This window comes from Grus americana, chromosome Z, assembly GCF_028858705.1.
Source record: "Grus americana isolate bGruAme1 chromosome Z, bGruAme1.mat, whole genome shotgun sequence".
Taxonomy (NCBI): domain Eukaryota; kingdom Metazoa; phylum Chordata; class Aves; order Gruiformes; family Gruidae; genus Grus; species Grus americana.
In genome coordinates this window covers 25088363-25111906 of record NC_072891.1, presented here as the reverse complement: position 1 = coordinate 25111906, position 23544 = coordinate 25088363, and the positions used below count along the sequence as shown (strand labels likewise).

The 23544-nt window shown below is 39.1% G+C and overlaps 1 protein-coding gene across 7 annotated transcripts in view; it reads right to left on the bottom strand.

The window, feature by feature from the left end:
• The window catches only part of MAST4 (microtubule associated serine/threonine kinase family member 4), a 291542-nt gene that overhangs the window by 73107 nt on the left and 194891 nt on the right, over positions 1-23544 (bottom strand). For all 7 annotated transcript variants that reach the window (XM_054809945.1, XM_054809951.1, XM_054809946.1 and 4 more), the window contains one exon: positions 4080-4168. In XM_054809945.1, the coding sequence (XP_054665920.1) occupies positions 4080-4168 (89 nt within the window). The remainder of the gene's footprint in view (positions 1-4079; positions 4169-23544) is intronic.

The window sequence follows — 23544 nt, the reverse complement described above, 5'->3', positions numbered from 1 at the left end:
ACACATCGTTTCTGAAGGCGCAGCCAGACCTCTAAACGATTGCTCTGCAGATACCAAAGATGAAAACATTCTTGAGCAAAGCCACAGATGCTGGCGTTGAGTGCTAATGCAGTGCACTCCAAGAGAGCTTCACCTTGAGATTCATAACATGCCTTCACACACCTTGCTTCAGTGGACACAGAGGATGCAAGGCACTTTTTTGCCCTCAGAGATGTGAGGTGTTGGGGGGGGTGGGCACAGGAAACAGGTGCCTTGAACAAGTGGTCCAAATAAAACTCATCTCAGATATGAGATGCAAGCAAAGGTACCTAAGTATGTGTTTTGCCTGTTCTCCCAACAAGCAATGAATTAACATAGAAGAGAATAGGTTGTTTGTAGATCCAAGGATGTCCTCACAAGGAATGAAAATACTGACTTCAGATACCTCTGAGGCACTGAATTCCCAAAGCAACACCGACAATCTTATTAGGCGTATAGAAGAAGGGCTGAAGATAACACTGAATATTACCAAGATGACAATTAATAGAAATTGTTCCTGGGTGGATTTTGCAGAGTCTGACAATCTTGATTCCCTTTAGCTTGAATAGCCTATAATAAAGGGATAAGGACCTGCAATAACAACTGAGATGGTACAAACATGAAGTCAATAATGTAGTCCATTTAAATAAAAGTATCTAATGGAACTATTTTCAGTAAGGGCAGCAGCAGGCTCTCCCCAGAGATGAGGAGAGTCTTATTAAAATAAGACCCAAATTTGCATTTCAATCACATTTGAAAGAGAACTGCAAGACAGACTTCTACTTGAGCCAGGACCCAGATGGCTGACAGATCCTGACTCTCTGTGCTCAAAATAGCTCATCTTCCCTACTGAAGTACTACAAGGACCTGTAAAAGCACTACCTCTCCTCGCTCTAGAATCAGAAAAAAAAAATTCTGTGTTTTGAACAGGGTCTCTGAGGTGCCCAAGGAACAGGGAAGATGAGAGGGGACTAGAGCACAGTAAAGTGGAACTCTCAGAGTTCACATGTCTTCACCAGTGCTTTTGGTGTTTTTGAAGACTCACAGAAGCACCTTAGGCTTCTTCTAAAGGGGTAAGCATGGTAATGAAGACAGACAGAATAGAAACAAAGGAGAGAAAAGTGGAAAGAGAATAGCTCTCAATGCATGTATAAAGATGCTGAGAAGATGAAAAAGGACTAAAGAAACTAGGAAAGCTGACAGCCTGGGTTTGCTGCAACCTCTCTCTTTCTCCTACAGTCAGGAGGACTGCTGCACAGAACTGCATGAGAAAAGAATGACCAAAAGGTGCGATGTGAAGCAGCTTAATGTTTCTAAGGACAGGTGGGATTGAAAGAGTCCTCACTGACTCAAGTTCTCAACTACCATCAGTTAGACTCAGCCCCTTGAAAGGCAGATCCAAGAATCAGTCTTTTCCTTTGACAGTCCAGTGGCAAACAATCATGCAGTGTTGCATGCAGTTAGATTAGCTGTTAAGCATCCAGGCAGCGTAAGCTGTGGCACCACACTCACCTAGGCAGATTCCTTGCTCAAAACTGAACTCTGACAACCTGCAAGAAAAACTTTTCTAGAGCAGGACCTCTCCAATGTCCTCCATATTCTGCATAATCTTACTAGGACATAGTTGGCATGAACGCACATTGTTATCATGCTTCAGCCAAGTCTAATGAATAAACCTGTTTTCAGTGAATGTGAGCACTGATACTTTGCTGCACATTTAGCTTGCTCCATCCTCCTCTAGGATTGGAAACTATTTTGTTTCCCTCTCCCTCTTCTGTTTCTACTGTTTCCTCCTCCAACAGCAAACACTAATAAGAAAGATGTAAAGGTGTTATAAAGGGTCATCTCCAGTCCCTCTGAGACTTCAAGCTCGTAGTACAGCTGGCAGAAGGTCTGGTGCAGGCTGCAAAATAAACACTTCCGATTCACTTTCTAGTATAATCTCACTATTCCCAGCTGCTTTCCAGACAAAGTGAAAAAAGACCCTAAAATCACCCAGCTGGACAGGAGATACACCAGGTTCTCCCAATGGAGTCAAGGAGGCATCTCTGATTTGGAGTAATCCCTCCCAGCCAAGGACTGCCAACAGGAATAAAGCCAGCAGGCCGTACAGCGCACGCTGTCTCTTGTCACATCCCTCTTCTGCCCTTCGCAGGAAACCAGGTCTCCAGCACAGGCTGCCACAGGGAGCACGGAGGTGACTTGAGTGTGCAGATACAACCTGGTGACTTTGACAACACAAGAACACAGCATCGCTAAAAATCCACAGTATCTCTTAAGTCCGAGGTTACCAAGGACTGATATGAAGTAAACACTTGACACACCGAACTCCTTCTGTATACATAGATGAAAATTCACTTATGTGGCTTTGCTGTGCTTTTAACCATGGAATTTGCGGGGGTTTTTTATTTGCATGAATTAGGATGACATTCACAGTGATTCAAAGTACAAATTAGAAAGAACAACAAAACAAAACATAAATAATTTTGCCTACCAAGTGAATTCCAGGCACTAACTGATAACTAGATAAAGCAGAAAACCTGTCAAGGGTTACTCTGAGCATGCTTTGACTTCAGATTGCCCCTTCAGGGGATGAGTCTAGGCACACTACCCAGGTGAGCTAGGAGCCAATGGTTGTGTGAATATTTACCGTAATTAACCATAGAGGCAAGCTAACAACAGAGCTGGCCATACACAGGCAAATTTTCAACTTATAGATGAGATTTCCTAGTGCTGCTGAATTGTTTGGCACATGTACCTTGGGAGAATATACCAGCATTAGGAGAACCTACTGTATCCTGAGTAACTGGAGAAGTTGCTGAATTTCCACAATAGGTTTTAGAATACACAGTACATATTGCTGAGTTTAAGAAAAAGAATAGCTTACACTTAACCTGTCTTAATCCTTATAGTATCAGTTTTCCACCTTCAGAGCCACTTGTCAACAGCTGTGACATCAGTAGTATTATTCCCCTTTTATGGTTTGAAGCAACTTGCTGAAAGCATGAGTCCACTGCCAGGCAGGAACTTCAGCATTTATCAAGTAGACAACCTATACTCAGGTCCCAGGTAACGCACACTGGTCACTCCATACATCTGCAGCCTGTTAGGCATCACTGGCCTAAGCCATCAGTTTCCAAACGGGTGGTATAGTCATTCATAGCAGCAGACATGCTGGTTCTCCCACAGCAGGCATTGCTATTGCTTTCATCAAGGCAGCACAGCACAACTAAAGCCTCTTTCTATGGTGACCACAGATCCCCCTGTTCCAAATGGCGATTTCTGCATTTGAGGGACCCAGAGAGGGATCCCAAACATTCCAACATTTCATGCATAGTCTGCACCATGGTTTTCTTTGGGTTTGGGGTTTTTTTTATTTCAAATGCTCTGTTGCCTTAAAATCTTCACAAATCTTCATATGCTTGTGATAGCCTGCTGCTCAGAGCGAAAAACACTTACCATCATATTTTCTCTAATATTGCTTCCACAAGAAAACTGGAGATACCTTACTAAAATCACTGTCGTCTTCAAAAATTCAACTGAAACTCTGCACCTTCTCTTTTAGCATCCATCTGAGAGCAGTTCTCCAAAGTATTCAGTGTCATTGCTTACACAAGGAAAGGTGTGGGGCTTTCATTTTGGTTTGTAGTTACAGCCAATGCCCAAAAATCATAAAAAGACAATAAACCTTTGAGGAAATGTTTTTTGCTAAAAACGTTCCTTTTTAAAATGAAGACAATCAATACCAATAAAATATTTATTTATAGATTTTTCATTCAATCTAAGTGCTTCAGGTGCATCTGAATGTAAGAATGCAAGGTGGGGAAATACAAAACAGCTACCTGATCCAATTTAGGTATTTATGGACTGCTTCTAACCATAACATAGGATTTATGGATCTAAACATAACAGAAATTTGGATGGAATGATATGCAACTTTTTGCTATTACAAACTGTAGAAAGAAGAGTAGTGGAATAGATAACTTGTCTGCTTTCCCTTCTTCATAGAGACATTTTAAGAATTTACTAATAGCAGTAGTAGCATAAGATATAAAAATCACCTGCATGAGCTGAGAGCGGTGAATGAGGCCGAGGCAGAGCTGGAGACTGGCCATTGCCTATCAAACTCTTCCTGTTGCTTGTTCTACAACTGCGGGCAAAAAGAGAGGAAAGATGACATTAGCATCAGAAATACAGCATGTGCCGCATATGGATATTTTGAGATTCTGCTACTTTGTTCCTTCACTTCCCAGTCTCCTATTAAAAATCCAAGCTATTGTTGTTTTTGTAGACATGTCCAGGAAGTCTACGATCATACTGGATAATGGCAAAGACAGCAGTTTCCAAAGAAAATGCACCATGGATACTTCTCAGGCTTGCACATTTGCTGTTCTGTGCAAAGACCAGCGCTCCCCTGTAGAGTCATTTACAAAATGTTCTTCCCTGACTGCAGCTTGCTTCTCTGCCATACGCTTTTTATAATAAAAAATATACAAGCATAATGTGAAAAAGTCTCACACAACCACCATTCAATGATTAAACCTATTTCTCTTACATGAACTGTAGCTACAAATCACATGCCACAAAGAGCAAGGATTTATCAATCTGTGAATGATACAATAATTATAAATCTAATTATTGAGATAAATTTCACATCTGTGCCTTTTGTCAATGGAACAGATGATGCCTAAGAAGATGAATGCATTTTTTCACTCACACATTTTTCATCTGCAAAGCCACTAATTTCCCATATCACAAGATCATTAGGTGAGGTAAATAGTAAATTAACAAATCTATTAAATTTGGGAAAGGAGATATTTTTCTTAAATACATCATAGAGTTTTAAAATATTTGTTGGCAAAAGTGTTTTTCTTTTTTGCCCTTTCTACTATAATAAATATTTTCATAAATGTAAATCCTCAACACTGCAAAAATAGTATCTTGAAGTCAAAGAGACTGTAACTGTGTATAAACTTAAGTGCATACACTAATGTTTATGGCACTGCAATCAGAATTTTTTTCTGTAAAGGTTTAGAAAAAACTCAAAACCACTAAAAGGGGAAAAATTCATATATAAAACCATTTCATTAACACAGTATGTTCCAACGGAAGTAGTTTCAGATCATATTTACAGTTGTCTCCAAAGATTAATTTTGTAACATTATGATCTCTATACAACAGCTAGAAAGCAAGACCAATTAGTGTTGATACAATGTAAGTTGAATAAAATGCAAAAGAAAGGATGGAGTTTAATAGCATAAACAGCTAAGTAAAACAGATTCAAAAGTAATCCAAAGCAATACTGAAAACAAAAAGAAAATAAAGGCAGAGGAAATGTTGAGTATGAAAGCAGTATAGACAATACCTGCAATGTGCAAAAAAGTCAAACACTAAGACCAGCCTCCCCTTTAAAAATGTTTCGTGAAGCAGCAAGAATGCCATTCCCAACTGTTTAATGGGTTAACGTAAAGTTCATTCACATGAATTGCACAATGAATTGCCATATCACTTTATTATTATAATCAATTAAACGATGAGTTAACTCATGAGTATATACTTATCATTACTGCAGATCTATGTAAGAAAAGAGCACAAAATGATGCAAGATTCGCATTTAGAGTGCTGGAAAAGTCAAAACTTAAAGACATACACAACAATTTCTAAGCTGAACAATTTTAAATGTGAAATTATATACATGTGTTTTTAACTGCCTAGATTAAGCTCTTCTACAAATATTTTTAACATACTCAGCATTTAATATACTTTTTAAATACGGAACTTGAGCAAATATTCCATATTTCATTAGACAACAATTTCAAAGCTGTATTGTTTCCCCCATCTCTAAATTTTGTCCAGCTGAAGAGTCGTATTCAATTCTTCTCTTACCTACAAATGGTCCAAATTTCTCCTTTTGGCTTCATGCAATGTCACTGTATTTTGGGTAACTTTTCCTGTACAATACTGTGACAAGTCTCACTTTATCTGCTACACTTGTTTTTAAAAGCTTGAGTAACCATTCCTTTGCAATTCTTCAATCTAAAACTGAACCCAGTAGAAACTTTTTCTATTGATTAGACATTTGTTAAAGGATACACAGATTGCATCTATCCATGATGATGTGATGATGTCACTACAGCATCTGTGGTGAGAATGGGGGTTAAGAGACCCCTTTACATGACTTTAAAGCAGCTTTGCATGGCTGAAGTTTGGGATCTAAAGGATTGCCACATCTCCTGTGACAAGGGGGGAATACATTTTAAGCATCTACTCCCTGGATATGTTCTCAGCAAAACAAACGTTACTTTCAACAAATTCTAGGCACTCTTCACTGATTTTGCAACAAAGTGATTCCAGGTACAGGTTTATCAGTATCATTTGCCCTTATTTGTAAAAATTGAGAGTTCTACCACTTTTGCCAGAATTACCTATGTAAATAAATTACTTTTATTCAATTCTACATTAAAACTGAAACTTCACATTCTTCAGGTGAAGTTAGTGCAACACCTTTCACAAATCATTATCAAAGATATCTAATTCAAGTTATCTTGATTTTTGGGGGGGGGGGACACGACACGGGGGACGACATTTTTAAGAATAACTTCTGGGGAGTATGATAGCATTACCTTCAATATCAAGATCTTACATAACGGGAAAACTTTCCCCCCACTGCCATTTCCAAAAAATCCTTGCTATTTACTCAGACATGGCTGCAGGTGTATGGAGAATTTATCTTTTATCACACTCAAGTGAAGTGTTCTATTTCTCAACAGAAAATAAAAAAAAGTCTCCTCTATTTGTCTTTCCAATAAGGCAAGATGTAAATCACTGCATGAAAGGACAAATCCATCCTAGAGTTCTCCTTATAGCTTTGTTTTTTCAGTTCTGTTTCACAAAGATTTTGAAACGATGTTACTCATCCTGTATAATCTGTGAAACACAACTCCTCCCCCAGAATAACAGTATTATAGAAGAGGCTCTTTGTGCATGAAAAAAAAAATCTTCAGGGAACCTTGAAAGATGATCTACATTGCAAGAACACCACAAATGGGAAGAATGGGAAGCAGGGTCACACTAAGGAAGTATCAAACCATTACTTACTGTACTGTATTTAGCCTTGAAACAGCAATCTTCTATACACAAAAGAATCTCAGAAGTTAAAGCCATTCTGCAGACAAAATCGTTTTTCCTAGATCTCAGAACACATCAAGTAACTTTCCCCTTCTATTGTCTTCATAAAACTATTCTTCTCCCATTCAAATCTGACAAGACAAGCCAAGTGATAAGAGGCAGCAGCCCTGAAAGAAAGCCTCTTTGTCTGCAGGAAAGTTATAGTAGTGCAGAGACAGTCTACAGGGATTGTAACTTAGGGAAACATAAACCTTGGTAAACCACAGAGCACTACACCCTCAAAATGCACTTCTCTAAGCCTTGGATTTCATGCCATGATCAGGTTGCATGGCACAGAGAAGAGACTAGCAAGCCAGGCAGCAGATATGATACAGGGTTTAGAGCACTAAAAAAAAAAAAAAAGGGAGAAAGAAAAACATCCAAGGAGAAGAAGAGAGTAGGGGAGAAGAAAGGGGGGGGGGGGGAAATCAGTCACATTCAACAATAATTAAACTTTGAGGGGCACACAAAACTTGAACATAATAGAAAGTTCACATTTTTTGCCCTTTGTCATCTTCTCTGCCCCAGGAAGATCCCAGATTGTATAAAATGCAAAAGAAAAGATGGAGTTTAATGGCATGAACAGTTAAGTAAAACAGATTCAAAAGTAATCCAAAGCAATACTGAAAATAAAGAAAAACAAAGGCACAACTTAAAGTAGCAGTCCTGAATGACTACCTATCTGGAAGTAGTTGGCATAACACCGTATCAGCAGTGCCCTGGACTACTGGCACTGTTCCTTATCTTAGAATCCAATTCATAATTTCCTATTTGGTTTCCAAATCCCCCACAGACAGGTTCTGCCATACCTCCTGCTCTCCACCAGTGACGCTCCTGCCCACTCACACCTCTCCTCCCTGTCCTGACTTCTCACCACATCTCACTGCTGGGTAATTCCTCCTTCATCCCAGCTCCAGTATCAGGCCCAATGCACCAACCTGAGTCACTTCTCCAGCTGCTACAGATGATCAGTGCTTCCCATGAGAAGTACTCACAATAAAACAAATAGAGGATACTACATGAAAAGTGCTTCGTGTTCAACTTTGCTTAAAGATGCAATACAGTTGCATGAAACTTGACTACCTTGCTCCTTAAACAGCCACAGTTCTTCCCATATCAGGCAAAAGCTGTTTGGGCAAAGACAATGGAAACTGCTAGATTGAAACCAGCAAAGCACAAGACAAAGTACTAATATGGCCATTAAAACAGAGCTACACTCCACTAGCTCTTGGAAACACTAAACAGAAGAAAAAGTTGAAGCAGAAATCCAGTTCTTCTAGGGCAGGCAGTACTTCATCCACAGCCAAATTATTAAATGAAGGTTTCCTGACAGAGCAATCAAGAAGTGGCAAAAATTGCGAGAGGTATGCACTGAAATGGAAGTTTCTTCCTCAGAACAAGAGCTAGTATGTGAGCAAATTACCAGCAGTAAAAGTTAATTGCTTTTTTTTTTCTGCCAAAAAAAGTAGGGAAAGAAGGTTATATTGACAGAGATTACCACTTGCCATGCTTTTCATGGGAAATTTGGCATCTGCTTTAATCACGTATAATGATTTCATTTCAAAATCCTCTGTTATTAATATTTACACTTGTAATGAAGATGGATTTGGACTGTAAGCTATTATGACAGTTCACCACCTTTCACAGGCTATGCTGAGCACAGCACTACTCCACAACACAGCTTCTTAATTTTGGTATCAGTGTGATACAGTGGTTTAGCTGAAGGTGAAGTTTAAAAGGCAGCTACTCCTGTTTTAAAAGAGGCTGCAAACAGAACATTTTATTTGCTAATACAAATGCAGAAAAATTAAGCTACTGCCATACCCAGAATGCAAAGCCTGACCATGTACACACAAGGGACACTGATAATGCAAGACCAGCACTCACACAAAGGCTCTAGGGATACAAAAGGTGGTTATAATCTCTTTAGTGTTAAAATTACATAGCTGAAAGCTACCTCAGGAGAAGTATGCTGTCCCTAGCAAGACCTGAGATGTGGCCCCATTGTTTATACAGGAAAGTTAAATTTAAGTTATATTTCAGTTATATGTAGCTTGTTATGAAGCTAGCTAACCTATGACTTCATAGTTATTTATTATCTTCACGAACAGCAACACTGAAGAGTCAACAGTGCACACAGCACTGACTTAAAAAAATTAAAACAATTAAAGCAAGGAATTCAGCTCGTTTTGGAGTTTTGGGTTTTATTTTCATTTTTTAAAGAAAAAGAAGCCTGTTGCATTAAAAAGTAATTTGGTGGGTATTTCCAAACTCTCCAGAATCCAGGGAAGTTCTGTGGGACATTAACTCAAATGCAAAAACCAGCTGCCATGAAGAGATGACGCACGTTGATACTGCAGCAGCTTCCCTGTCAAAAGGAGCCTTTACATTTTTATTTGATGAAGCTTCTCCTGATCTATAAAGTCAAAGTAACACATGGCGTGCAGTTAATGGTAGTTTCACGCCCAGATCACTTTTGAAAAGAAAATTAATCAACCAAGAATATTCCTCTCCGAATACGGTGGAGTTAGGGTTATGTGAGCAAAATCCACAGGCTCCATTCAGTGCTGCTCTGTTCTACCCTATAGCTGTAGAGAGATTCAAGAGAAAGGAAGCAAAACTTTACAATTTTGAGGAGTTTGCTAGACTGAAGTAGAAAAAAGGTGCCACTAAGAGAAATGTGCAAACCATCTGAATGCCAGTAAAATACACTATCAGCAACACCCAGAATTTTCTTTTTGTTCTTTCAATGGCTTTCAGTGTTCCACACTCATATTGATTTAGTATCACCTAACATTGTTTTCTGATATATTTTTACTAGACTATGTCTGCATATACACCTTCCAAAATATGGTGCATGCATACAGAGATATAAGTGCATATATACACATTCATATTTACATGTATAAAATATATATTTATATAAAGACATATATATAATCCTGTATTTAAAACATTACACATACAGCAAAACATTCTATTTATTATATATCTCACTCTCTGTGAGGAATTATTTAGTGAGCTGGGAAGAAAAAGGGTCTTGGGATTTAAATTTTAACTGTTGTAGTGGCTCAGTTCTTACTCTTTTGTAAGGTTTAGTCAACTTAAATGAGGCCAGTTTTAGCCGCAAGAAAGGAGAGTGCTGTCAAAATATAACGAACATGACACACCAAGATGAAGCACGCAGCAGCTAGTAGTCCTAGTTTGGCAGAGTTTGTCCGGAACCTTTGCAACTCTACAGCGAGTGTTTCAGTTTTAGCTACTGGCCAGGTACGCGTGGACAGCAAGCTAAGGGTCCTCTCTAGGTAGTCACGCTACTGTGCCCAACACCTTTTTCCCTGCCATTACTTCCACCCACCAGCATGCCACCAGAACTTCACCTTTCCTCAACCAGACAAAAGAGGAGACCTCAATCTTTTTCTTCATCTTCCTAAAAATATCTACAGGGAAAATAAAATGCAACCAACTAGACACATGATCACCCTCTGCATGGACTGCCCATAAGGTTCAAATGCATGCAAAACAGCACCACTGCAGAAGTATCTGCCAGATTTCTGCTGTTCCAACCTGAGGAAGGCTATTGCAAAGAGACTTCTTATGCTGTAGTAGGTCTCTCAATCTCCATCCCTCTAGTGTATTAAAAAACAAATAAACAGGTCCTTCATTAAGCCTCCTCAACTGTACTTGAGATACATGTTCAGTGTATTTAACTCCAGTGACTGCTCTCACTTTCAGTCTAAACAATTTTTCTTCTTACACAGGTGAAAATCCGTAGGGTTTCAAGAAATCTGAATTTCTTCTACAGGACTAAAGTGGTGCATTTCTACCTGTTCTGTTCCTTCCTAAAACAACTGATTCAGTTTTAACTTGTTATAGAGATAAATATTTAATTATGTAACATAAAAAAGAGTATTAAGCTAACTACTAATTCTATAGTTGTACAATATTCATACAATAGCTGCATACAAGATAAAGTCTGTAATGGACACAAAATGAGCAGGCAGGGGAGAGCAGACAAAAAGAGTGCTCAGGATCATAAACCAACCCACTGTGTAATTCTGCTTCATTATCCACAAAATGCAGGTTTTGCATCTCCATATCATACAACCTATTGAGAACACGCTGATGGGATCATTTAAATCCCACTGCTTCTCGAATTTTTTAAATCTTTATGTCCCTTCCCAGAACACAAATAAGCAATTTATTAGGTGAACAGCCCATTTGCTATCATACTGAGATATTTAACTAAATTTTTCAAGGCACAGATATTACTCTTTCAAAATAAAATGTTAAGTAGGAAGCTAATATCAGAAGTAGAAGAAAAATACACAAGGCTGGCCTAAATCCTCACTAAATATGATTATTCTACTAATTCAGGAGATGCAAAAAAAGACAGAAACACCTCACTGGAGGAAAAAAAAAAATCAGGAGCCACAAAGATGGGTTTACAATATTTAACAAGTGCTATCTTAAAAGAAGTGTCATGCATCACACCTGTGAGGATCAAAGCATCAATAGTTTGGAGATGTTAACCACATGAAGTAGTGTCTTGACTCGCATAGTAGATACCCCTGCAGGCACCATTTGCATTACACAGGAAGTACCGTATGTACTGGAGTGCCTGTCTACCAAGGCTGCAGCACAGACAGGAGGTTTAAAACAGAGGTCTCGCTCTGCTCTTTGCCATCCCCAGCAGTTTCACATTAACTCAGATCACTCCAGATTTTGACTCAAGACTACAAGCTCCCAGTGCATCTCTTGGGATAAAAGGATACAGACAGACATTTCTTATCATGTTGTGGTGGTCAGGCTCGGGGCAGGATGTTTCTCACTCTGTCCCTTTGCCCGTTGTTAACAGCTTGGGAGAAATTGGGGGAGTGGGGGGGGGGGTGGGCAGAGGAAGGTGAGTCGGGGCTCTTGTATGCCGTTCACTGCTGCTGCTCTCTCCAGAGCCCCCACTCCACCTCAGGCAGGAGTGCTGTCTGCCAGGCTGTAGCACACACACTGTCACAGGCAGTGCTTGCCACTGGCTCTGTCCCCACTTCAGGATCTAGACTGGTGCCTCACAGCTGCTGCTGCTGCTCACAACACTAAGAAGTCAGACTCAGACAAGGAGGTAGCTGGGGGATCTCCTCCTCACCCTTCCACCCCCAGATGAGATAAGGTATAGAGCGAGAGCCTTTTCCACACTTACATGGAACAGAGCAGCCCATCTACTGTCAATTCTTACCCAGTCTGGCCCTTCAAAAAACCCAAACAAAACCAATAAACAAACGGGTCCTGTTCCAGCCGTATTTCCTTTGAATAACATCCATCCGGACTCACGTACTAAGCACAGCCAATTCCCCAGGCCATTTCAGTACTGCAACGGAACCGAGCATATACCCTGAGCTTTCTGTAACTCTGGTTGAAACTGAGGCCAGCGTAGTTCAGCATTAAGATAAAACACAGGAGTGTCTCCACAGAGAAGGAAGACCTGTTTATCCAGATACCTACCACAGTGAAACCCTGTCCACCTTCTCCCCAACCTTTCTCATTCTGTTTTCTTAGACCTAAGAAAACACCTCGTGTTTCTTTGCTTTTTACTTGCAGGTGGTTGTTCTCAACAACCACAGCTCTGAACACCACTCTTTGTAACTCACCATATATAATGGAATTCATGGGCCTGGATGATAAGCCAGACAGACCTCCTCATAGCATTGAAAGCATTCCCCAAATAGCACGCAGAGAAGCTTTAGGGAGTGATTCCCTTGGCCAAAAGAGTGCATGGTGTCAATACCTGATAAAGTCTCAAAGGGTTAAAGTCTGCCATGGTCTGAAATTATCACATGGTTATATATGCGGACAGCCTAGAAAGTCTGGTGCCTTAGTAGATGTCTAGGAGGTACCTCAGAAACAACTGATCCATTTCCAGTTGGGGAAGGAAAAAAGAAATGATTTAGTCTGCTCTGCTTCTTGCTACATAAGTTGTGCTTCATCTTCCTTTCAGACTCCTCAACTTGTTTGCACCCATCAAAATAATTTATGTTGCCAAGGCTGCTTTCACATAAAAAGAATCAGAAGCTTATTAAAACAAAAGTCTACACAGTACCCTTTATCACATCTATTGTCTGCTCTGCACTGCAATATGGAGACTCTCTCAATGAGAAAAGCCACTAAGAGACAAGCTCCTAGAAATATAATAATAATCACGAAGAAGTACAACTAAATCAATCATATCCTAAAATTCAAGGATAGGAAACTGGGAGCTCCCTGAAGTAGATTTTACATGGTTTCAGTAGTTCTCTTCTGGTTTAACACCTACAGTAATTTATATTTATACCTGACTCCTTTCTCCTATAATTAAATGGTAACAAATCATTTTTACTCAAAAGAGTAGCGAGTCCAGACAGGACTGCTTCTTTCCTCCCTTGCTAAATTTGGTAGCTCTCAACCTCTCAAAACTATGAGGGAGCACATGATGATTCAATGTGTCGTCTTCAAACTGTCAGCAAATACTACCAAGACTCAAGGGTAAGACAATGCCAGAGCAATGTGCCTGACTGAAGAAAAATTACGTTACCAGATCAAACCCCCCAGGAACAAAAGTCTGCATTTTTTAATTGCTACTTGGGCAGGATCCTAAAGCTAAAAGATACTTTTTCATATCAATGTTTATTTTCTGACTGAAAAGTAAAATACTTACAGACTAACCACTAAATAACTTACTGTCCCTTGCTAGAAAGTATCAAAGACATTAAGAAAGTTGCTAAAAACTTCTACAAGCCATCTGTGTCTTCATTTTCCTATTTTAAAAATAAAATTGAGCAAATTATAGCTTGTACTGGATCTTAAAATATTTTGATTATTCCTGCCTCATTGTTGATGCATATTCCTTGGAGACTTCTGTCTTTTCTAGACTAATGATTCTTCTGAAACTGGTAGACTTAACTTTTTAGTTAATTCACACCAAAAAAGATAAAGATTATAGCTCATCTGAAAATAATCACATCCAAAAAGCAAGCTCTGTGTATGGTATGTGCGTGCGCCTGTATCTATGTAACGTTAACCTTCTGGCAGAAGGTGGTCTACAACATGCTAGAACAGAAAAATTAAAAGAACACCAAACTAAATTTTTGAAAAATGTTGAATAGGTCTCATTCAGTACTTCAATGCAACTTTTTCACAGCACTACACAACCAGGACTAAACAGAAGAAAAGCAAAATAGAGATTTGTAAGACAAAAACCTGAAAGAAATGACATGATACTAAAATAAGAGTCTGTAAACTCACACAGGAAAATTAAAAAAAAAACAAAACACCCCCCCCCCCAAAAACCCAAACCGAAACAAAACAAACCCCACAAAAAACCAAAACACCACAAAAGCTTTCCATTGTCTTCTCTTAAACATCCTGACCCCACCTTTTTGTCTTAAGAATAAGCTTCAGCAAATGACTCAATTATGGTTTGTTTCAAATTGTGTTACTGAGGGAAGGATCTTTGCCTTAGACCCGAAAGATGTGTCTGCGATTTCTAACAGAAACCTTTTGGGAAGGCATGACCCTAGTCCAGCTCTCAAATTCCACTGCTCTGTTTGGAGACACCTAGCTGGCGACCCTCCACCTTGACCGGCAGAGATGGCAGCCAGTGTATTAGAAAGAGCCCTTCATCTCTCCTCTAAGAGGTGTCTTGGGGGATACACTTGTCCACAGTTCCAGCCAAGTTGCCCCAGACCTTGCCGGACTCCTCACAAGGCAGCAGGACAGCTGTCTGCCAGTGAATTGCCACCGCTGCTCTTCAGTGTGGGGGAGCTGCCCAGCTCTACTTTACAGCCAGGCCTGGGCTGCCCCTGAGCTAGAAGGGCTCAGCCTCCATCACCTGAAAAATCACTTGTGGAATAAGAAAGTTCATGAATACCAACCCAGCAAACCTTGATGCCTCTTGCATCAAAACTTCCTTTTCTACAAACTTCACATCTTCAAGAGAAACACATAGTTATCAAAGATGCAACACCCTACACACACACACACAAGCATAAGCAGAGTTCACCTGTATTCACCAAAATCACTGCTAATCCCACCTAAATACATAAGGTCTATTACCTCTTAAGAAGCAAATGCTTCACACAGTTTTGAAACAGAAGTAGGTACAGCGAGTGCTTCCTAGTGAAGGGGCATCTTCAAGCCTCCTCCTCCCATTCCTGCCCAACTGCCGGTACCACGCAATATTTAGTAACAGCTGGAATGACGGTGAAATAGTACAGCTGCACAAGCTACCACCTTAGGCAACTTAATTCAGCAGAAAGTTTCTTAAAGTAGGTTCTGAAACAACAACACAAACAGACTTCCTTTTGTTGCAGCCCAGGGGGAAAGGGGGGGGGTAAGGAAAAAAAAAAAGAGGGTTTGCATTCAGGGATGTTAGTTTCCAGCAGACAAACTCTCCCAGTAAAAGTGGGCAGTCCTCAGTGCTGCCATTATTTAACCTCTTGAGAACCAGAAGTGAGGACACCCATGCACAGACTGGAAAGCCCTTCAACAATGAAGCACAGTTGCCTACTGAGCATTTGACAGGTGAGGAAAACAACCCTCATCCCTTCTACAGCAATTTGGCATTAACTGCAGTGGCTTATATCTCTCTCTCTCTCCTTTCCTCTTACATATATATATATGAGTTGCCAAAAACTTGCAATAAATACCTAATTTTAAACTAAGCAATGTAAGTTTGCACCCGTCGTTTAAAAAAAATAATGCAAATAACAGGAAAATGGTCCTGTTCCTTTTTATTTCTGAACTTTTTAAAAAAGGCAAGAGGCAATATTATGTAACTCAAGTATATACCTTCACATTCCATACAAGTAATAAACATTTTGCAAGTAATATGCTGTACTGTCTTTTGCTGTGACATAAGTATTCAGTAGTGCTTAAGCAGCCAATACACTGGAATTAAGGAAATAAAGAAAACACTTAAAATAAAAATCGCTGTGTAGGAGAAAATATGGGTGTTACAAAACTATGCCCTTTACTGGTTAGGAGCATGAATAAGAACAATTAAGCAGGAGGCGTTCAACCTGAAAACTACGTCAGTTCCCATGAGACCTCTGGCAGCACCATCAGTGCCACACATTTTAGTGTGCACACATTGACTGCAGCTCAGAAACTCAGTTTGCAAACAAAAGACCCCCTCTCTTTACTGAGACCCACGTTCTCCTTCCCCTCCCACTGTCGGCTGACCAAAAGTTTTTTAATTACACATTAGTTAAGCATCTAGGAGCATTATTTTCGGGGGGGTGTGTGTGTGTGCAGCGGGGAATAAATCCTTTCATTGTGCCCATTCAGCCATCGGTGTCTGTTGAGCCTGCTGAAGAGAGCATCAATTAATGCCAGCTATGGCGGCTTTCATGAAGAGGCTGCTTGTGCAGATGGCAGGTTCCCACTGAAAAGTCATGCTGGAATGTAAGCAGCCAAACACTCCATGGTCACAGCACTAAGACATCACTGGACACATGCATGCAGCCAGGAAGGTGGCATTCCCCATCAGTCATATGAAGCTATAATATATAAGAGTCTTTTGGAGTTTCCAAACACAGCTATATCTAATAACAAAACAACAAATAACCAATACCAAAAAGTCTAGATGTCTGGTCTTTCTTTTTTCCAGATGGAAACTGAGCTTATGTAACTGACACAACTTTATTATTATTTTTTATTTAACAAAGCTTCATGAGAAATTTAACAGAACAAAATTAAATACGTGCTGGCACATAGCTGACACAATTTACAAAACTACAAAATCACTTCTTCCCACCAGGAATTTTATTAGAAATACAGTATCTACACTTAAGGAGTTCGCTGTGTATCTATACTGGTATAGTTATACGAGCATACTCTCCCTTCTACAGACACAGTTACACCACAGGGTAAAAGTCTTACTGGTTCAGATTTTCCCAGACGGAAATAAAAATTAACCATGAGAACACAAACTATCTTTTTCAACTGTAATTGTGTACTAACACGGCCACATCAGCAAAATTAACTGACCGGCTATAGCTCAAATAATTACCCCTGTATAAAATGCAGTGTGTAGACTAGGTCTGGGAGCAAACTTCAGCTCCACACAGCAGTACACTTACTGAGGAAGGCAATCTATATTACACATGCAGTTCACACTGCTTTGCTGCAAAGTCACTGTGAGGTAATTGGAAATGTCTGAGTAATCTCCAGTGAAGCAATTCAAACATCTCCAGGCATAGTCATCAGCAGGGATGACAACACAAGGCTTCTGACATCCACTTACCTTTTTTTTTTTTGTTTTGTTTGTAACGCTTAATCATCAAGCACTGCACAAGCCAGGAAAGATCAGATGATTTATGTGTTCCAGTTTGCTGCCACAGACCTGGCTCTTATATATACATGCACATTTATACTATTAAAAATAGTATGGTGCAGTGTTAAAAAAAGTTTCAGTGGCGTACATTTCAAGTGACTCGATTACTTAAACAGTGAGGTCATAAACAAATTATCTAGGCCATCCCAAATAAGTACTGATAAAGCATTCATGTTATGCCACCGAATGTTCCCTTCCCCCGACTTGCCATGTCACTTCGATGATCCATGTATCCAAATCTCCGAATCAGAAATATTATACACCTCTAGAATCCCCGAAGCCTATAGGTTTCTGGAGATCAAAACACAATAGTGCTGGGTTGCAATCTCTCATACAGGCTCTGACAAGAGATGATGCATTATCCAGGGAGAGGGTAATTTTTCTTCTCTGGAGTGGTACACTTCAAGCTCTTTCCCACAACTGGTGACCCAGCACAACTATAACACAGTCTGACCTTAAATTTATCCACATGGTTATGTCTAATGAAAATCTGCTGAGTGAACTGGAAAATGAGTAGCATTTTCCTAGCAAAAAGCTGAGAATGCATTCAACACTACAGGTCTCCAAGCAGAGGTCTAATGAAATGAAATGTATCTCTAGGAATGAATCTGGTCCACAAAATCCAACCATACTTGGTCTTTACCAAGATTTTTGTGTGAGTAATGTTTTACAGAAACTTGGACTTTTTAGGACCAAGTAAGCTTTATTTCTTATCTGCAGTTGTCGTGATCCTTTCAGTGGCCAATAACACTGTATTTTCTCATGGAAATCCATTAACACATAAACAAGGCGAAACAACAACTTAAAATTAACTTTTATCCCTAGTATACTTTTCTATACTAGACTTAAATCTATACAATGATAGAGTATCCCACAAGAACACAGAGAAAAGACTAAGTCCATCTTTAACACAGCACAGAGTATACAAACAATTTATGAAAACAAATTTTGCATATATTTTTCCCTGTAAAAATATCCATACCAGGAATGGAGTATTTTACTACCAAAGTAATGTGCTAATTGCTCACAAATAGAAGTAGGTCACAGAGGATTCATGAAAGCAAATGCCAGTGACTCAGCATAGAAGAAAGAAGAAAAGGAAGAAAATGAGTGCAAGGATATGATTTATAGTGTGCAAATAGCTATGAGCTAATATTGTGAAGAGGAACAATTTCACAACAAAGATGCTTAATTCACCCTTGTTTGTCAAGAATGAAGTATCACATTAAATGACTAGTAAAGCAACATCCACTGTAGAGACAAAAAAGCAAACAGTGATAATTAGTTAACATTTTAATTCTGAACACAGCAGTTAACTTACTGTCCGCAGCTATGAAAGCCTACAACCTACCTGATGCAACAGCAGCAATAGCTTTAGGTGCTGGATCTAGCAGTGCTGCTGGCAGTAACAAGAACAATCTGAGACGCGACAGAAGTATTGCCTGTCAAACTATGTAATACAGGATGGCATATGTCTGTATTAAAACTGTTTAAATAACATCTGCTCCAATACAAGCAGGATTGCAGGCAAACTAAAAGAGAGGAAACCAAAGTGCTGTCAACTGTTGTAACTGTATGATGTAGTACATGCAGTTATCCTTCAAGTTCTAGCTTCTGGATTCATATAATGACTTGAGAACTCCAAGTTTTCCATGTGTGAGGGTAGGGTTTTTACTGTTGGTGGTTTTGGTTTTTTTGCTTTGGGGTTTGTTTGGTGATTTCCTTGGAAGTTCATGTTTCAGGCCCTATTTTGGCAATGGAGAGATTTCACACAAACCCTAAACATCTAAAACCAGATGCAAATTAACTTCTACCAACGAACACTTCCTCATTAGAAAAGAAAGTACTAAAATCTACACAGCAGTAATGAAGTCCAAATAAAATGGAACACTGGCTTGGACACACGCAAAGTTGAACAGCGCAATTCAGTGCACAGTGTGTCGTCTTCACACATCGATCCCTGCAAGAATTCTAGTATTACACAGTTAAACAATCTCAACATTTCATAATCCTGCAAGAATGAAACTGTCTGGCTTTTTAACTTTAAAATTCCACCTTGGAGCAGCAATGTCCAGGACAGCAGAGACATGATGGTGGAAAGAGTAAATCTGAAAGGGAATTTGTGTCAAAGTTGTCAATAAGGAGAGTTGGAACTCTCCTACGAAAAAGTGATTTTACGTAAGTCGTCTCTGCTTATAAACTGTTAATTACACAAAAACTGTTATCTCAGGCATGAGCAATGTGCTTACAAGAGAAATTGGAAAAAATCTCACATTTTTTGCTTCCATGGATCACAACTTTTGAATTAGAATTTGTGCCTATGACTGATGTTGGATTTAGACTTAAGAAACACTCAAACTGTCATTAAACAGTGCAATGGCATCCATAATGAGCAAATTTCCTCCTTTCCTCAATCATGTCTTGAAGTACCACCACATCACATTACATTCCTCAAATTCTCTAAGACATACTACTATGCTAGCAATTAACTCTTATGTGGACAAGCTAAAACCAAGACTGTCCACACATTTTTGGAAGCTGTACTGCCACAAGGTTACATCATCATCATCATTCTCAGATTCACACCAGTGATTCCACAACAGAAATTGGTCTTGCAGATTACCAGTCATCTTAAGCAGCATGGATGAAAAGAACTGGAAGTTGAATCTACAGTTTAAGATTTATTCAGCAGTTTTAACACATGACTACTGTGTTCTGCTGAAAACTTGCTTTGGCACAACTTCCACATACTGTCCACTTGATGTAGTGGAGACAGATTCAAGTGGAACTACGTAGCATTCTGTGATCTTCTAACCTTCTCAGTAGTAAGGAAGAACATGCTAAGAGTTTGAACATTAATCCTTCATTTCCTGGATTCTGGAAAATAGAGGCCCTGAACCTCTAATTTGGTTCAAGGGTTTAACCAAACATTGGATTTTCTATCAACATAAGCTCTAGCTTAGCTTTTCAAATAATCGCTACAAATGACCTCAAAAAGACTATGCTTGGCTTGAAAGCCAAATGTAGGCATACATCTGAAAGACAAAAATAATGTCAGCAAAAGCCACTTCTCCAAATGTCTTGAATACAGAAGAGTAGAGACATTTGTGGGGATTAACTGCAAAAACAACCACTACCCATGTAAACAGATTTTACATTTGAAGACATAAATTGATAAAGCAATGATATAAATCAATGTTAACATAATCACATGCTTTTTAATAATCTCCCTTCTGCAAATGCATAATTAAACATTAAAATCAAAATGATTTTTCAGTCTTTCAAAACCTCAAGAAAGTCTGTGCAGGTAATCGTAGCACACAGTTTAGAAGGGCTGGACAACTAGTTTGATGTACATATGGGTGTGACCAATTAAAAAGTGACTGTTTTCTCAACCTAGCTTAAATTGATTACAGAGCTCTGACTTGTTTTTATGGGGATGTATAAGCTCTTGCCTTGCTGTGATTAGCATAAATTTAGCTGATACAGGAAAGTAATGACAACGCAATTTTAAAAAGTGACCAATAACCTGCGTGTTCCCCCCTCCCCCCCATTCTAATTGGTAAACCTGCATTCAAGAGTTCATATTTCCTCCCACAATTTGATGAAATAGCAATGTAATCTGATCATCTCTTCCTTCTGAAGTGTTGCATTAGATTTCAAACGATTGTGGAGACTGTTTACTGACTGACACAGATTCTTTATTTCTTCATATTCTTCAGAGAAATATCATACCCTGCTCTGTTAATTTTTCTTCATTTTTTTTTCTAGTAACTGAACTCAAACACAAGCATAGCAGCTTCACACCTATTTAACATGAGAGGTACAGTATCATTTATAAAAAATCTGCTAAATTCCCAAGAGTTTCTGTAAGACTGAAGATGGACTGAACATTATATTACTGATACTTATAGGTTTGGTATCATAGCTCAGCAGACAGCCACTGAAACATCACCCACTCAGAGCTCTAAAAACAAGTTACGGTAGTAATTCCAGAAAATAATATTCTGCTTTTAAATTCTGACTATTCAGTATGTTATATTAGCCATATCTTTAAAACAGATAATGTAGTCACTCTCTCCAAAGGACAAATTCTGGTCTTCCTATTCACTGCTGTCTCCCAGCTCACTTTACCACTGCAGAAAAGCAGAAACATGTCATTCATCTGCGGTGGAGACAGGAATCATACTGCAATGTGATATAAAGCTACACGTCATATCCTTTACAAGCCTAGCTTTAATAGTCAAAATGTCTGTAGCCGTATCACCTCATGCTGCGTTTTTTTTCCACATCTCAGGCTACTCCACATTAGGCTAGCTAGCTGCTGCAGGAAATGGTGATGATCTCTGAGTCAGAGCTGAGCTCACACCCCAGTATGGTGCTGCAGGGCACAATGCTGTTTTGCAGATGAATCTGGGCTGCCAACCACGTGAGATCATTAGAGATCACTGCTTTTGGTAAGCATAAGGGTAGTCAAGCACGCACTTGTGGAAAAAAAGCAACAACTACCAAACATTCAGAAACCCAGATCAACTGAATGTTTTCCTCAGTTCTGGGTTCAAGATCTCAACAAGCTAATTAGAGAAAAAGTTTAATCATTCTGACAGCACATTTGTGTTAAGCAAACCCCTGGTCACCTTAAGCTTTTCTCTACCAATGCTTGATTTAAAACCATGTTTTACAGTGGAATCAAGCTACTGAAAACTACCCAAACTAACAAAATTAGGCCTGTTACATACTATGCATACAAAATTCTGTCATTCAAAAGAACTTACCTTCACTGACAAAGTGCAATGAGGATGTTTTGAGATTAAATTTACAAATACATAATTATCCACTTTAACAAATCAAATACCTAACAAATCACAGGCCAAGTGTAAAAAGAAGGTAAAGTATACTGATAACCTGTTCAGAAGGTTATCACCACTGAGTATGCAAAGAGGAGGCATGGAAGTTCACTGATTATTTTTTGAGGCAAACAGGTGGTGTGTGGCCACAGTACAGAGAAGTCGTCAGATTTTCACACTCAAGCAACTAAATCATACCCTCGAGATACACACAAATATTTTAAATAGAAAAAGTACTCAGTCTAGTTCAATATTGTCATTTTATAAATTCAGTGTGCTGGGAAAAGGGAAGGAAAAAAAATCCAACAAGCTTTAAGCAAAACTATTGTCTTTGAGTATTACAGTAAGGTGCCTTCCAGCTTACTTCAGACAAATCAAATCAATTGAAATTAATCATACATTATACATTAGGCACTTGCTTGAAAATCTCCGTAACCACTAAACTCACCAAGTACATTAATGTTGTTGCACATTTTCTATTCCAGTATTAAAATGCAGCAAGTATGTGAAAAATAATCTACAGCTTTTGTTTTCCACATATCTTTTTTTCTTCTAGAAGGAAATATGAAAATAGAAAAATACTCCTATGTATGTTCCTACAGGCATGTGGTATTCTTTCCAACCAAAAAACCCCAATTATGTCACTACAGGTAGCTACAATGGTGCTGTTTGGTTGAATAAGTCTTTGGAATAAATGATAACTTATTTTAGATGTTCTTACTCCAGATTTTATCTAAAATTAAGTAATGACTGGATTTTTTGTTGTTGTTCAAAACTACGATTGCAGACTGTACCCTTCCTCCTTTAGGCTGCAATGGAGCCAATTTGCAGGAACTCTGGAAAACTGGAGGAGGTCAGCTTTGTTCCAACACTGGTAAAGAAAAGCTATTTTGAGGGAAGACCTGTCATAAATGAGACACCCTCCCCCTCATTTTCTGCTCTCAAGAACAAAACCACTTAGTTCAACATGCAAAAGAGCACGGTGGTGAGAAGCATTATTACTCCTTATATATGCAATAGTGCTACGAGTCCTCGTTGTTCTAGACATCACAACAAATGACAGCCTCTGCTGGAACGAGCTTACAGAGTCCAAAACCCCAGGCGTAACACATAGACGAGACAAACATCTCTGACAGGTTAGAATAGGGT